A 16121-nucleotide genomic window follows, 5' to 3' on the forward strand; every position below is an offset into this window, starting at 1 on the left:
GAGAATAATTTCTGCTGTTTTAAGCCACAGTTTGTGGCAATTTGTTACAGCAGCCACAGGAAACAAATACAAATCATTCAAAAGGTACATAGTGGTATCTCAATATGGTTTCAACTTAAATTTCAGTAATGACAATGGACAGTCCTTTGCCATGTATTTATTTGCTATACAAATACATTTTACTTATTAAGTTCCACTCAAATCTTTTGACCTTAAAAACCAGATTGTTTTTCTTGTTACTGAAACTTTGAGTGTTCTTTATATATTTGGATGTAAGTCCTTTCTCAGACACACAATTTGTAAATATTCTCTGACAGCCTGTGGCTTGCCTTTTTATTTTCACAAGAGTGGTCTTCTTTTTTCTTTGTTTTTTGTAAAGATTTATTTATTTGAGAGAGAGAGAGAGAACAAGATAGGAAAGGGCAGAGGGAGAGAAATCCTCAAACAGATTCCCTACTAATACTAAGCATAGAGCCAGATGACGCAGAACGCAGAGCTTAATCCCTGAGATCACAACCGGAGCTGAAGTTAAGAGCTGAAATCAAGAGCTAGATAGTCAATCAACGGAGTCACCCAGGTGCCCCGCAACAGAGTCCCTTAAAGAGCATTTTATGGAATCTGCATTGTCAACTTTTCTTTTACCAATTGGACTTTGGTGATGCATCTAAGAAATCTCCGCCTAACACAGGCCACTGATCTTCTCCCAGAACATTATAGTTCTGGGATTTACATTTAGTCCTATGATCCATTTTGAGTTAAATTTTGCATAATATGCAGGGTACATATCAAGGCGTCCTCATCCATTTTTTTTGCAGATGGATCTTCTAACACCATTTGTTGAAAAGGCTAGCTCTTCTCCACTGACTTGCTTCCACAGCTCTGTTAAAAACCAATTGACCATATACTGTGTGGGCCTGCTTCTGGACTCTATTTTGTTCCAGTGAACTCTGTGTCTATCCTTTTGCTAATCCCACACTGTTCTTTTTCTTTTTTTAATTTTATTTTTATATTTATGATAGGCACACAGTGAGTGAGAGAGAGGCAGAGATATAGGCAGAGGGAGAAGCAGGCTCCATGCACCGGGAGCCCGACGTGGGATTCGATCCCGGGCCTCCAGGATCACGCCCTGGGCCAAAGGCAGGCGCCAAACCGCTGCACCACCCAGGGATCCCTCCCACACTGTTCTGACTACTGCAGCTTTAAATCAGAGAGTGCCAGTACTACAATTTTGCTTTTCTCTTTCAAAATTGTTGTGGCTACTTTGCTTTCAATTTCCATTAAGTTTTTGAATTACGCTTGTTAATTTCTACAAAAACTCCTGTTTTGATTTTATTGGAATTATACGGAAATTCCAGATCAGTTTGGGGAGAATCAATCAATCAAAAGCCAACAATATTGAATTTTCTAATCCATGAACACAGTATTTCTCTCCATTTATTTGGGCAGTTTGTGAATTCATCAATATTGAGTGGTTTTCAGCATTAAATCCTGCACGTATTTTGTATATAGATACATGTCTAAATGTCTTCTGTTATAGTAAATGGTATTTCATAAAAATTCCAAATTCCAGATGCTTATTGTTATTATAAAGAGATGACTAATTTTTGAATATTGACCTTATATCTTGCAATTTTGCTAAATTTACTTATCAGTTCTAGGAGAGGTTTTTTTGGTACATTCTTTAGGATTTTCTACAAAGACAATTCTGACTTCTGCTAACAGATTCAGTTTTCTATCTTCCTCTCCTGTCTTACTGCACTGGCTGAGACCTCCCACACAAGGCTGTCTGGGACTGGCAATGGCAAAGATCCTTGCCTTGCCATGTTTCTTTGATTTTTGGGTATATCATTTCAGTCTCTGATTATTACGAATGGTGTCAGCTATGAATTTTTTTTTTAAGGGGGCTTTATCAGTTTCCAGAGTCCTTTCCATTCTAATTAAGAGATTTTTATCATAAAGGAATTTACTGAAATGACCACATGGTTTTTCTTCTTTATCTGTTAATATGAGTTATACTGATTGATTTTGTATAAGATTTTATTTTTATAGAGCGGTTTTAAATTCATAGCAAAATGGAGAGAAAGGTACAGAGATTGCCCCCACACATGCACAGCCTTCCTCATTATCAACCCCCTCACCCCCAGAATGGTACACTCATTTCAATCATTGAACCCACACTGACACAACACAATCACCCAAAGTCTATAGTTTACCACCATGGTTCATTTTTGGTGTGGTACATTCCAGGGATTTACCCAAATGTATGACACACATCCATCACCATGGTCTCATACTATTTTTATTGCCCTAAAACTCCTCTGTGCTCTCTGCCTACTCATCTTCCCACTGCCAATTCCTGATCTTTTCAAGGTCTCCATACTTCCTCCGCCTTTTCCTGAAAGTCATACAGTTAGAATCATTCTGTTTGTAGCCTTTGCGTTGGCTTCTTTCGCTTAGTAATATACATTTCAAGGTTCTTTCATGTCTTTTGAAGGCTTGACAGCTCATTCATTTTAGCACTGAGTAATATTTGTCTGGATATACCACAGTGTGTCTACTCACCTACTGAAGAATATCTTGGTTGCTTCCAAGTTTTGACAAGTGTGGATAAAACTGCCATAAAAATTCACGTGCAGGTTTTTGTGTGAACATCAGTTTTCAATTCCATTCAGTGAGTATCAACGAGCCAAACTGCTGGATTATATTTGGTTTTGTAAAAAACTGTCAACTATCTTATTTACTTATTTGAGACAGAGAACATGGGGGTAGGGAGAATGGTGCAGAGGGAGAAGCCAACTCCCACTGAGCATGGAGCCTCACGTGGGAGCCTGACCCTGGGATCATGACCTGAGCTGAAGGCAGACACTTAACCAACTGAGGCACCCCAGGCATCCCCAAGACTCATTTATTTTTTAGGATTTTATTTACTTATTCATGAGAGATATATATATAATGAGAGGCAGAGACATAGGCAGAGGGAGAAGCAGGCTCCCTGCAAGGAGCTCGATGTGGGACTCAATCCCAGACTCTGGGATCATGCCCTGAGCCAAAGGCAGATGCTCAACTGCTGAGCCACCCAGGTGTCCCAGACTATTTTTTTTAAAAAAAGACTTTACTTATTCGGGAGCCTAGGTGGCCAGAGAGAGAGTGAGCACACAAGCAGGGGGAACACGAGAAGCAGAGGGAAAAGTGACTCCCCGCTGAGCAGGGAGCCGGACATGGGGCTCAATCCCAGGACCCTGAAATCATGACCTGAGCCAAAGGCAGATGCTTAACTGACTGAGCCACCCCGGCGCCTGTTAGAAGCTTTTAAATAGGAATTACATTTCTTTAATAGGGACGCCTGGGTGGCTCAGTGGTTGGGCGGCTGCTTTTGGCTCAGGTTGTGACCCTGGAATCTGGAATTGAGTGATCCCACATCGGGTTCCTGCGAAGAGCCTGCTTCTCCCTTTGCCTATGTCTCTGCCTCTCTTTCTCTCTCTTTGTGTCTCTCATGAATAAATAAATAAATCTTTAAAATAAATAAATAAATTTCTTTAATAGGTCTAGGACTGTTTATCCTAGCTATTGTTTTTTGGAGTGAGCTTTGGCAGTACTACTCCTTTAAGGAACCTGTCCACGTCATCTAAACTGCTGAAATAGTTCACCAAGTTGTTTACAATATTCTCTTATTATTCTTTTAATGTCTGTAGGAATGCAGTTATGTCCCCTCTTTTATTCTTGTAATTTGTAATGTGTATCTTTTCTACATTTTCTTAGTTAATCTGGCCAGAGATTTACTAACTTTATTGATCTTTTCAAAGAAACAGCTTTTAGGTCTCACTGATTTTCTGTATTATTTTTTTTCCCTCTTCAATCTCTTGGATTTCTGTTCTTATCTTTATTATTTCCTTCCTTCTGTTCGCTTTGGGTTTTATCTGCTTTTCCTTAAGGTGGGAGCTTAGGTCACAGACACAAAACTTGGTCTTCCTTTTTTTCTTTTTTCTGTCTTCCTTTCGTAATATAAACATTTAATGCTCTAACTTTGCCTCTACTACTTTCACTACATCCCACAAGTTCTGACATGCCCTGTCTCATTTATCTAGTAGTTCAAAATATTTTCTCATTTCTCTTTCGTCGTTTCCTCTTTGACACTGGGATTATTTAGAAGTGTGCTGCTTCATTTCCAAATATTTGGGGATATTCCAACAATCTTTATTACTGATTTCCAGTTTAAACCCATTATGGTCTGAATAAATACTGTGCATGATTAAATTATTTTAAGTCGTTAAGGTTTGTTTGATGGCTGAGAGTCTGGTCTACCCTGATAAAGTTCTGTGTGCATTTGAAAAGACTGTGCACCCTGACATAGCCAGGGAAGGCTCTGCAAGTATCACTTATGTCAAGCAGGCTACCACTGCTGTTCCGGTCTTCTGTATCCTCACTGGGTTTCTGTCTAAATGCTATGTCGATTTCTGTTAGAACCATTTCAGATTAACAGAAAAACTCCAAAGGTAGTACAGAGCATTCCCACATAACTGACACCCAGTTTCCCATTAACATCTTACATTAGTACTATAAATATATGTCATGATCAATAAACCATTGCTGGTACATTAAATCTACACTTTATTCAGATTTCCTTAGTTTTTACCTAAAGTCCTTTCTCCATTTCAGAATCCCACCTAAGATATCGCATTTAGTTGTCATGTCTCCTCGGCCTCCTCTTGGCTGTGAGAGTTACTCAGACTTCACTGACAAGAGTATAAGCTGTCAACACAACTTATCATTTGCTAGTCACTTTGATGATCTGGCTGAGGAAGTGTCTGTCAGAGTCACTGTCAAGTTGCTCTTTTTCTTATCTTTCATAAGACCTCTTTGGAAGGAAGTCATGGTGTGCAGTCCACACTGAAAAGAATGGACAGTTCTGTTGTTCTTCCTTGAGGAGGAAGCATCTACCAAACTATTTGAAATTCTTCTGCAGGGGAGATTTGTCTCTTCTCCTCCATTTATTTGTATCGGTATGAACTAATGAATATTTTTGGACTTTGGGTTATAAGACAACAGTACTTTATTTTATTGTACAAATTATTATGCTGTTGTTGACTGTGCAAATCAGCTTTGGCCATGAAAGCTCTTTCAAGCTGGCTCCTGTGTTCCTCTGACATAACCCCTGCCACTCACATTGTGGGCTTTTGTAGGGTTTTTTATACTTATTTTTGTACCACACAATGCTGTAGGCTCCTCTTGCCCTTCTCTAAGGAGCCCTGGTTCCCTTCCCTGGAGAATGGTGTGAGAAACTAAGATCTGAGCCCTTGTCCTTGTTCCTTGTGGTATGTCATTACTTCTAGACCCTTGAAGCTCACCAATCAAGTCTTTTTGGTTTAACTCTTTATGGTTCAGTGTGGGTAATTTCTCATGTCCGTATTCTTTCCTGGACTATGGCCAAGTTCACCAATAAGCCCACAGACATTCTTCATTTCTGCTATGGTTTTTAGTTTTTAGTTCTAGCATATTCATATGATCTTCCAACTCTCTGCTAAAATTCCCCACCTGTTCACATACTATTTTCCCCACAATCCTTTAAGATATTAATGAGAGTTATTTTAAATTACCTGTCAGACAGTTCCAGTACTTTTAAATGTAGTTCTATTGACTACTCGTGTTTATGAGTTTTCTGGGATTCTTTTTATCTTGTCTGTCTTGCAAATTTTGGTTGAAAGGTGGACAAGTTGTGTAGGGTAGTAGAAACCAATGTAAACATTATTTCTGGAATGAACACCTCTCTTTTTCTCCAGATCTTTAGTGTGGGTTTTAAATCAATCTAGGATCAGTAATTGAGCTAGGTGTGCTGTGATGATTTCCCTCAGTGCCTTACAGACTTCAAATGTGTCTCAAGTTACTTTGTATTTATAGTTAGGGCTGGTTTGCCACAGTTTTTTCCAAGTCACTCTTTAGCTTACACTTAAGCTAAAGTTCTTCCCTTTAAACTTGCTCCCTTGCGTAACAAAGTCTCCTCCCACACTAGCTTGTTCTCTACAAGCCGACTGCAGCTGTCACTGAAGGCCTGCTGGACAGGACGGCAGGGAGAAATGCTACTGTTTTGGGTTAGCTTGTCTTAGGCAGCTGAAGAGTCCCTAGGTCTCACTGACCTTGCTTTAGTGGTAGGGATCTCTAATATTTGGGGCCCAGAATGTGTCCCTGCCTCTTCTGTGGACTAGAGAATTTTTTCTGGTGCCTTCTTCCCACTGCAAATGGTCTTCACCTGTGTCTTTATGGCTTTAAGATTTCCTCAGTAGCCTATGACTTCGTTCAGCAGGCGCTAGGGGAATGATTATGGTGGGGACTCGTACATTTCCTCCAAAGGCTGTCCCTCTGCAAGGGAAGCTCTCTCTGGTCTCCACCCCACCCTGCCACCACTTGTTTCCCCAGGAAGGGCTTGAAGGTGTGTGCAAATTACCTTGGAGAACAACTCTCAGGTTTCTTTGACCTCTTTGTCCCCGAGGGAGCTTTGGAAGTTCCAAATCCTACTATTATTCTACATTTATGGAAAACATATCTGAACTCTCAATTTTTCCAAGATAAAAAAAAGAAACTTCCTTGGTGTAAGAACTAATATATACTAACTTATTCCTTCTCCTTATTTCTTGAGTTTTACTAAAATAATCTAAGATTTATTGTTTTATTTCCCATATGTGACTTATTCAACTGTTCAATTCTGAACACTTAGCTTTCACATTCATTAATCATTTTCACTCCCTATCCATTTCATTTATCATCACTTTTTTAATTTTTTAAAATTTTTATTTATTTATGATAGTTACAGAGAGAGAGAGAGGCAGAGACACAGGCAGAGGGAGAAGCAGGCTCCATGCACCAGGAGCCCGATGTGGGACTCGATCCCGGGTCTCCGGGATCGCGCCCTGGGCCAAAGGCAGGCGCCAAACCGCTGCGCCACCCAGGGATCCCTATCATCACTTTTACCAGTATTATTTAAGTTCTTTATTCTAACTTATTTTCTGTTTGGTTTTGGTGAAGTCCATCTTCAGGTATTTCACGTTGGGAACAGAAGCCATATGGAACACTAAGGTTGCAGGGGCCAGAGAATGCCTGCTTTGCCCTCATGCATCAGCAGCAGCATATCAGGGGCACAGACCTGTCCTCTGCTTTCCAGTCTTTATTTAGCTTGACAAATGAGATGCTTGGCAATCTGATTTGCTTTGTGGTTAACCCATTTTTTCTTATCCAGATGCTTCTAGGATTTATCCTTTCTTCTTGGGATTCAGAAATCTCATCAGGAAAAGGCTAAAATATAAGCCCCATCCCCTACTCCTTTTAAATTTAATCTTATTCAGCATTCCATCACTTTCTGATGATCTGAAGACAAGTTTCTTCTGGTCAAAAATTTCCTTCTATTGTTTCTCTTATTATTGTATCTTCTCTGCTCTAGACTGTGCAACTATGTGTTTTCTCACTTCTATCTGTAAAGATGTACTTTTTTTCCCCAGATTTATTCCTTTCTTAAATCAGGGTTGTTGATACAAGCATCAGGACCATTTCCGGTGCTTTCAAACCATTTGAGGAGATGGTGCAACTGTCTTGAAGCATGAGGAGCAAGAGGACGGTCCTGTACCACTTGATTAATACCTTAAGTTACTGGTTACATTATTTAAAATAGAATTTGCAGAAAACACAGACACAGTCAAAATTGCAGACATACATCTCCAAATTACAAGACCTTTAAAGCAGTACTGCCCAACTGCCCTTCCATTACCACTAACCAAAGATTAAACAAACCAGGAATAGAGATCAAGAATTTGGGAAGTGGAATGATTATGTTCACTACTTTGCTAGAAACCAAAATTACTTCATTAAAAGTATATCCAGAAACCTTGGATGACGACTGAGATTTTCAGATGCTGAGAGCAGCCTTCTCTGTTCTCTTCATGCCCTCTGGTTTACTGGAGAAATCTAACTGTGAGTGATAAAACACAAACTCTAACCTCTAAACCGCATATTCCTGGAATGCTCATATATATATGTAGCTCTTCAAATCCATGCTCTGGGAACAATTAGAAAATTCTAACAGTAAGTGAATTAGCACTGGACATAAACTGTAAAGAATAACATGACAGACATCATATGGCTAGTGCAGGGCACACACACGGGAAAAGCAGACCATGTTTCTGATTCTGAAACACTTGGGACAAATTTTTCCTTAAAGGCTGCAAGCCACCTGCCAACCCATTTTAAAACAGCCTCACAAACTGCAGTGCCCTCATGTGAAATCCCCGAAGGACCAATATGAAGCCTCAAGTTAGCATGCATAGAAAAGAATCACAAGACAGAAGGTGTCCCAGAACTGCCACTTGGAGGGGAGAGAGCTGCCCACTGACCAGGAGGAACACCTATTTTCAATTTTGATAATCAAGAAATAGGCTTCTCTTGTGTTACATGTTTTGTGTATGACCCCACTTATTGTAGCAATCTTCTCTAAACTACTAAATACCCAAACACTGCCAGTGAACAGCGCTCATCAAACTATCTTTAACTTTTTCCCTCCATCTGCACTCACACAAAACTAACTCAGAGTTCACATGGTAGAGGAAGACTGAACGCCTGCAATTCAAGGGCATGAGGTTGTAGCTTATCAACCAACTTTTAGTTTCTAGAAAATCTAAAAGCAAAACAAAATGGTTTAACATTTATAAGACAAAAGGAAAGCTTACGTGGGCCGCCGTGTCTCAAGTAAAGTCAGCAGTATCTGGATTGCACTGACTATGGCTGATTCATTTTTCTCCTTGTGGAAAATATTTGATAGAAGCTGCTCTATAATTTCTTGCCTAGGGAAACAAATCAATAGTCAAGTGCTAATTGTAACAGGATTTAATAATAACAGAAAAAGAGCATGGTACCAGTAAGGCAAATACTTTATCAAAGTTCAATCTCACTGGGGCATATCTGTTTCACTTAACAAATATTTTATTTTTCATACATTTATTAAAGTAGACCAGTGATCCTGCTTATTATAAATGCAACTCTCCCACATGTATTCTCCTACTCCCTCCCCTCAGCAGAATCACCTGAGCCCTCCCTGCCTTTGCCAATCTCACTGAGAGCCAACAAATGTTTTAAGATTGGAAGTCACCTCCCACTCAGACCAGGGTGCTGGTGGTAGCGGCTGTGGGTGGTAAGATTTGGAGCTCTTCATCCCACAAAAGGAGGGGAATTTTTCAAAAAGGCTAATTAGAACCCACAAATGTCTTCCCACAAAGGCATTAATGTATAATTAAGATCTAAAACAGGTAAAAGACACGATCAATTGTTGCATTTTACCCTATAATTAAAATTTGGCAAATCAAAATAATAAGGTAGCAATGAAATGGATTTGCCTGAACTACTGCCCAAAATGTATTCTCTCTCTGTAGGCTATTCCCATTACACACTCAAGGCCATGATTAATGTAAAACACAAGGGTAACTTGTTAGGTAAATTTATATGGACAATCTCAAGGAAGATCTCCACTTCTTAAGATCTCAGTAATTTTCAGAATCCAAGGGAACAAAAGACTGGAATCTCCCTTACAGTGTGACATACAGCTAGGTTGTCCCTGTTGCTCACCCAGCATAGATGCCAGTCATCCCAAGGTATAGCTGTGCTCACTGCATTCCAACACCAGTTCTCTTACCAGGGAGGGGCAGAAAAGAGGAGAGAATCTCTTTTCATTTGGGGAAAGCAAATAAAACTGACATATAACCTAACTTCAGAGGAACCCCCCCGCCCCCGCAACCCCTTGCTGGAAGGAGATTTTAAGAACTCCTACGCCAGCACTAAAATGTTGAGACCTTTACCCAAAACAGCACTACAAAAGTCGTCACTCAACACATAGCAGTCTATAGAATAAATACCAGGTTTGGGATTGGGCTGTGGAAAACAAACAGCTTTTTCATAGTAAATATGTATAGTATGTATAGTTTTCAAAAAGTAGCCTCTTGGGTAGCCCTGGTGGTGCAGTGGTTTAGCGCCACCTGCAGCCCAGGGTGTGATCTTGGAGACCCAGGATGGAGTCCCCCGTCAGGCTCCCTACCTGGAGCCTGTTTCTCCCTCTGCCTGTGTCTCTGCCTCTCTCTCTCTCTGTCACTCATGAATAAATAAATAAAATCTTAAAAAAAAAAAAAAAAAAAAAAGTAGCCTCTTGCCAGCCAGAAGAGTATGGACACAGCATCCAACTGTAGATGTCCACGTTCAAGTGTAACATTCTTATTTTTCAGAGTGTAATCATAGTTTCATAAATGCTGGTGCCTGAGAGAGTGGCTAACAAAGAAGCCTCACTAGCTCATGGCTTCATCAGTCGACTATATTCATGAAAGCATCCTACTAATGGACAAAAACAATATGATAACTGGCAGGAATTTGAAGGTCAGGATGCAACATAGTAGCTGAACCATATTATGAGTCTAGTATCATCCAATACAAAAGAAATCATAGACTGAAGGACTAAGCTATTCAAACAGGATAAAATGAATGCCTTCGTATTCATTAAATACTAAAGCATCTACTTAATTTTGAGAGAAAATATATTTATACTTTCAACATTTAAAAGAACTGGAGTTCTTGGATGAACATTAGTAAACTGCCCATAGGAATTGTTCTAGGCATGAAGCCCGCCAGGGACTCCCTCCATGCCTTTGAGACAATGGTGCACTTTTGTTTCTGCTTTGTAGGTGGGCAGGCTGAATAAAGACTCACTGTCCTCAGCTAGCTGGCCAAACTGGGATCAAGCTCCAATTCATTCTAAGCTCCTTCGACCTTCTTTACCACCTTCCCTATCACCTTCCCTACCACCACTGGCTTTAAAGGATTTTTGAACTTCAGAATCCCAGAGCCCCCGCATGTACTCAGGCCCTGACTGCTTCCCATGCCACTCACTGTCTAACACTCCCGTCCACCTTCTCAGACACCTTTTGGTATCTCTACCCATCTTTACCATTCTCTCCAAAATGAACTCATTTTAAACTTTTCCTTACATGCTACACTATACATACGTGAAAGTATTTGTATACATGGTGGCGCCCTACCTGTGGGTTATTTGGCATTATAATCTAAAGAGCTGGGTAACCCATCTACTATGTACTGCCAGGAGACTATAAAACATAATACAATATTCCTGTATTATTTGATAGTTTATCAAATATAAACAGACATTATACATTATTGCCTAATATATCAACCATATACAAAAGCTATTACGATCAATAAGTTTATCAAGCCTTTGATCACTGTGTGTTTTCTTAACCAACAGATACTAGAAGAACCACCATAACGTGGAGCATGTCTGATATTAAAAGGGTTTGGTCTTCATTCTCAAGAAAAGTGCAGGAAGACTATTATAGAGTAAGTCTCCCCGTTGCTAAGTGCAGTGAAGACATAACTCAGTGACATCATGGGACCCCTGACTTGTCAGGTCCATGAATTTGAAGAAATTTACTCCAACTAATACTTAATGATGCCAATTCTGAGCATGCAGCCATATGATTCAATTTATAGGTATCTGATCCAGGACTAAGGACACAGTCTGCACCCTAAGAGCTGGTGCAGATGCAGGCTCCAAGGGCCAGCTTCCACATCTGAGGGAGCTCTGGTGGCACTGAAACTCAGTGGTTACTGCTGATCGTCTGGCATCCAGGGGGAACCTGCTCTCCCAGATGGCCAGAGTCAATCACCACATAAGGCCACTGCACTCAAACTGTAACTAGTCTGAAATGACCTGTCCTGAGTGTAAAATACACACTGGGTTTCCAAAACTTTGTACAAAGAAAAGAATGTAGAATACCTCAATGAGCATATGTTCAAATATTTTGTATCAATTAAATAAAACATTATTAAAATTAATTTCACTTATTTTTTACTTGAATGTGGCTATGAGATAATTTAAAATTACACCTGACTTATTTCTATTGGACAATGCTGTCAAGAACCACGGGACTGTTGGTATGCAACATTTTTTTAACCTATGCAAATGGCAGCTTTACATGGATCAACCTAACACTACTATAATTACTAGTATTTGAATGTGGAATGTCTTAGATTTACAGAAAGAGCACATACACCATGTGCCAAGAATAACAGAAGTGGGGAAGGAAAATGATATTTTACTTAGAAACTGATAATTTAAATTTCACTACTTCAGAGAATTAGTCAACCCCATCCTATTCTATGACACAAATTGGGAAAATACAACTCTACTTCTCAGATGACAGACTTTAAAAATGATACCACATCACTAATTTGTTCCTTGCTCATCTCACACTTGCCAGGTAAATAATACACACAAATGTTTTATTTTAATAAAAGGGCCTTCCAGGCAGGTAAGCCAAAAGAAGTCAAATGAGTGTCAACATATAGCAGGACCAGAAGAGGCCTGACAAAGTCACCAGCAAGAATAGCAGCAGTGGGGCAGCCTGGGTGGCACAGCGATTTAGCGCCACCTTCAGCCCAAGGCATGATCGTGGAGAGCCGGGATGGAGTCCCACATCAGGCTCCCTACGTGGAGCCTGCTTCTCCCTCTGCCTGTGTCTCTGCCTCTCTCTCTCTCTCTCTCTTTCTCTCTTACGAATAAATAAATAAAAAATCTTTAAAAAAAAATAGCAGCAGTGGCAGTGAGCTGAAGCAGGACTGCCATCTGTACTCAAAAGTGCTAACTGTATGTACACTCTCGATTTACTCATCCAAAGTGGGGAAATGCCTGATGTTTCTCTATTAAAACAACTAACTAACTAACTAACTAACTAAATAAATAAATAAATAAATACAACTTGCAGCTATATGGATGCAGATTGAATGTATGCTCATGCTCAATGCCAAATATTCTTTCAGAAAATGTGTGAATCTAGAAAAACTGGTGTCCATGGGTTGGCCATTCACAAATTTCAAAACAGCACACCATCCGCAAGCTATCTTCCACCCAAACAGGAGATGGCTGTTCACAAGGAACTGTCCAAAAATAAGGGCAGGGTAGTACAAAGAAACAAACCATACAAGACTTGTAACCCTTCAAATCAGGTGTGGTCAGGTTGCCCCTAGTCAGCTGCAAAGGTATATAGTAAACCCTAAGAAGATCTTCTGGTAAAAATCATTGACTACATGAGTTAGTTTGTGTATCAGACTATTCTCCACCAAAGACTTGTGGAGCAGGGACCATAGTCATGATGCACTATACCATCTTACGATGGCTTTATGAAATTCTAGTTTACAGCTATTTGAAAAGTTCAAAGTCTACATATAAATGTCATTTATTTACATTCTTACCCTGTAGGTTTCCACTGGGCATCATAAATGGCTGAAATCAGATAAGCTGGTTCTCCTACTTTCTCCCCCATCCCACGGTTATTTTGCAGGAACAGGATTCCCACAGATGGAAGACTTACCAACCACTCATTCCGGTAACACATTAAATAGTATCAGTTGAAAAAAAAATTTTTTTTTAAAAGAACAAGAACAGAGTTTTAAACATACTTTTCTAGAGTGGCAAGCAGGGGATCTGGTTCTGTACTGTTCTGAATTTGTAACATCTGGTCTCTGCTCAGGCGAACAATTTCACAAAGTGACTGTGAAGCATTTGAATGCCGCTAAAGGAAAAAAGTACAATTTTAACTATAAAACACATAAAATGTCAAATTTATAAGAAAACGATAGCAAGGAAATTGCTTAAGAAATAACACAAATTAACAATGGCCCTAAGAAGCTGCAGTGAGTAAAAAGTCAAGCTCAGAAGAAGTAATGTAGGTCGACACAGGAGGATTTGGTTCTGCCAGGGTAATGAACTTCACATAACAATACTGCACAATACAGATCACTTTATGTAGGGACATGGGATCAAAGTTCTGGCAGGGGAAAATTTCTACGACTGAAAACTTGAAAAAGACACACCCCCAATATACAGCTGACCTTTGAACAGCATGGGTTTGAAGTGCACAAGTTCACTTACACGCGGATTTTCTCAATATGGTAGAGTACTTATTTAAATGTATTTTCTCTTACAATTTTCTTAATAACATTTTCTTTTCCCTGGTTTGCTTTACTGTAAAAATATGGTAGGTAACACATGTACAAAATATGTGTTAGTTGATGATTTACCTTACTGGTAAGGCTTACAGCTAATAGCAGGCTATTAGCAGTCAAGTTTTATGGAGTCCAAAGTTTTATATGGATTTCTGATTTCATATAGGGGGTTGGCACCCCAACCCGTGTTGTTCAAAGGTCAATTATATATGCTTTTATCAGCATAGAAGCTAATAAATCAACACTGATTAAAAAAAAAAAGTCAAATATAGCTTTCTGGAATATACCAATGGGTAAGAAATATTGCATCTTCTCCCACTGTTATCATACAATTTTCACCTTATAGGAAAGGTCTAAAGTCAGCCCCCAAATGCATTATGTCTCATGGCACATGGCACTGAGCACAGTCCACAGACTGAGCAGCTATGTGCCCAGCACAGGGAGACAGTGAAATGCCAGCACTAACAACACACACCAACATATCAAAATCTACTGACTAGAATTAGGAATTTAACATTTCCTTAATAAATATAAACTGGTCCGTATGATTTTAGCATATAATTTATCACTTAATACAAAAGAGAAGTATTAATAGGACTTTCCAAAGGCAAAATTAACTTTCTTGCAAGTCAGGTAAAGAAGGTGCGAATGCCTCAAATGCTTTGTCCTTCAAAAGAAGAGAAAAAAAAAAAAAAAAAGAGCTGCAGACTTGGGCTTCTCCTTCATCAGTTTCTTCTGAGCCTTGTAGAAAGGCAGAATTTCCTGCTGGGCAATCAAGTTCTTCTGTTCAAGAACGTGAAATCCTAGCAATAGGCAAGCCTCGTCCATGGACATGTATTCCCTGTGAATAGGAGAGGTCAAGCTCCCATCATCACTCTCCATGGCCCACACTGACCACACATTTGTATCACACAGGAAACATGCTCAGGAACCATAAGAGGCGTTATCAGCCCACTCAGACTGCAGGCTCCCTCTAAACAGGACTTCTCCCACTCCACACCCAATACAGGTACATACTGGAATGTGTTCTGAATGTTAACAGGAATGACACTGCACCAGAGCACCAGATACACTGTCCCAAGGGGAAGATGGGGAATCAGTGGCACATTTAATGATTAACTTGGCAGAGGGAAGGGGTTGCTTTAGATGAACTCCAGGTATCAAAAGTTTTTGAATATACCAGAGTAGAGGGGCTAAGTCAAAATGAGTGAGAATTTCCTCTGGTTATACACTTTTACCTTTGTGCTAATTCTTCCATGGTGCTCACTCTTCAATCTCACTGGCAACCTCTGTAATACAAGAAGGTCACTTGACCTTCCCATGACATATCCTGCATATCTACTTTGCAGAAAGGAGGCTGAGCAGTAGAGAGCTGTCATGTCAATAGGCAGAAATGGCGAAATACCAGCAAGTCCGTAGGGCTCAGGCTGCAACAGAGGGTGGCAACAAGAATAGCAGCAGAGCAGAAGAGCGGACAGCTTCCTCCACAGGGGCCGATGGGCTAGGCCAATCCTGGAGACCCGACCCAGAAGGGCATCCTCTCAGCACAGAGCTCAGTCTTCAAACTCCAGAGCAGCTTCAATCCTATATTGCCAAGCCAATCCCCAGCACCAGGGACAAAGTTAAACCTGCTGGTGCCAGAAGCCAGGCCAACAAGTATGACTGCCAAGGGTCCAACACTTAGGGGTTCAACGGTGGCAAAGATTCTGATGTGCTGCCAGGACAGCTTTAGCCAGAACAGAAAACCCAAGTGCAGATGTGGCTACACCATTTGGGCTAATGATGTGTATACAAGGAGAAAGAAGTAGGATGGAGGAGGTCTGTGACAAAGTTAAGCAGATTCAGCACAAAATCCCAGCTCCAGAAGATGGAGGTAGAACCATTTTCCAAATTTTGGAGCTATTTTCCATATTTCTGAAGATGATCTACACATCAGCAAAATGTAGTATTTTTTAAAGCTTTGGGGTCTTAGAAAATTGCCCACTTTAAGAATGCCAGATTATACCTGTCGTCTACATCCATGTCTCATACAATTAAGATTAAGCTCTATGCTCAAATAAAAAGGTTTCAATTTAAAAAAA

The 16121-nt window shown here is 40.0% G+C and overlaps 1 protein-coding gene across 22 annotated transcripts in view; it reads right to left on the reverse strand.

Annotated features, from left to right (window-relative positions):
* Positions 1-16121, reverse strand: part of PPP6R3 (protein phosphatase 6 regulatory subunit 3) — a 144962-nt gene that overhangs the window by 49883 nt on the left and 78958 nt on the right. For all 22 annotated transcript variants that reach the window (XR_005373582.1, XR_005373583.1, XR_005373581.1 and 19 more), the window contains 2 exons: positions 13495-13607; positions 8709-8822 (listed from right to left, as the gene is read on the reverse strand). Coding sequence is in view for 10 of the 22 variants with exons in the window: in XM_038563695.1 (XP_038419623.1) it covers positions 8709-8822; positions 13495-13607 (227 nt within the window). In the remaining 12 variants the exon portion in view is untranslated. The remainder of the gene's footprint in view (positions 1-8708; positions 8823-13494; positions 13608-16121) is intronic.

Source organism: Canis lupus, chromosome 18, assembly GCF_011100685.1.
Source record: "Canis lupus familiaris isolate Mischka breed German Shepherd chromosome 18, alternate assembly UU_Cfam_GSD_1.0, whole genome shotgun sequence".
NCBI lineage: Eukaryota > Metazoa > Chordata > Mammalia > Carnivora > Canidae > Canis > Canis lupus.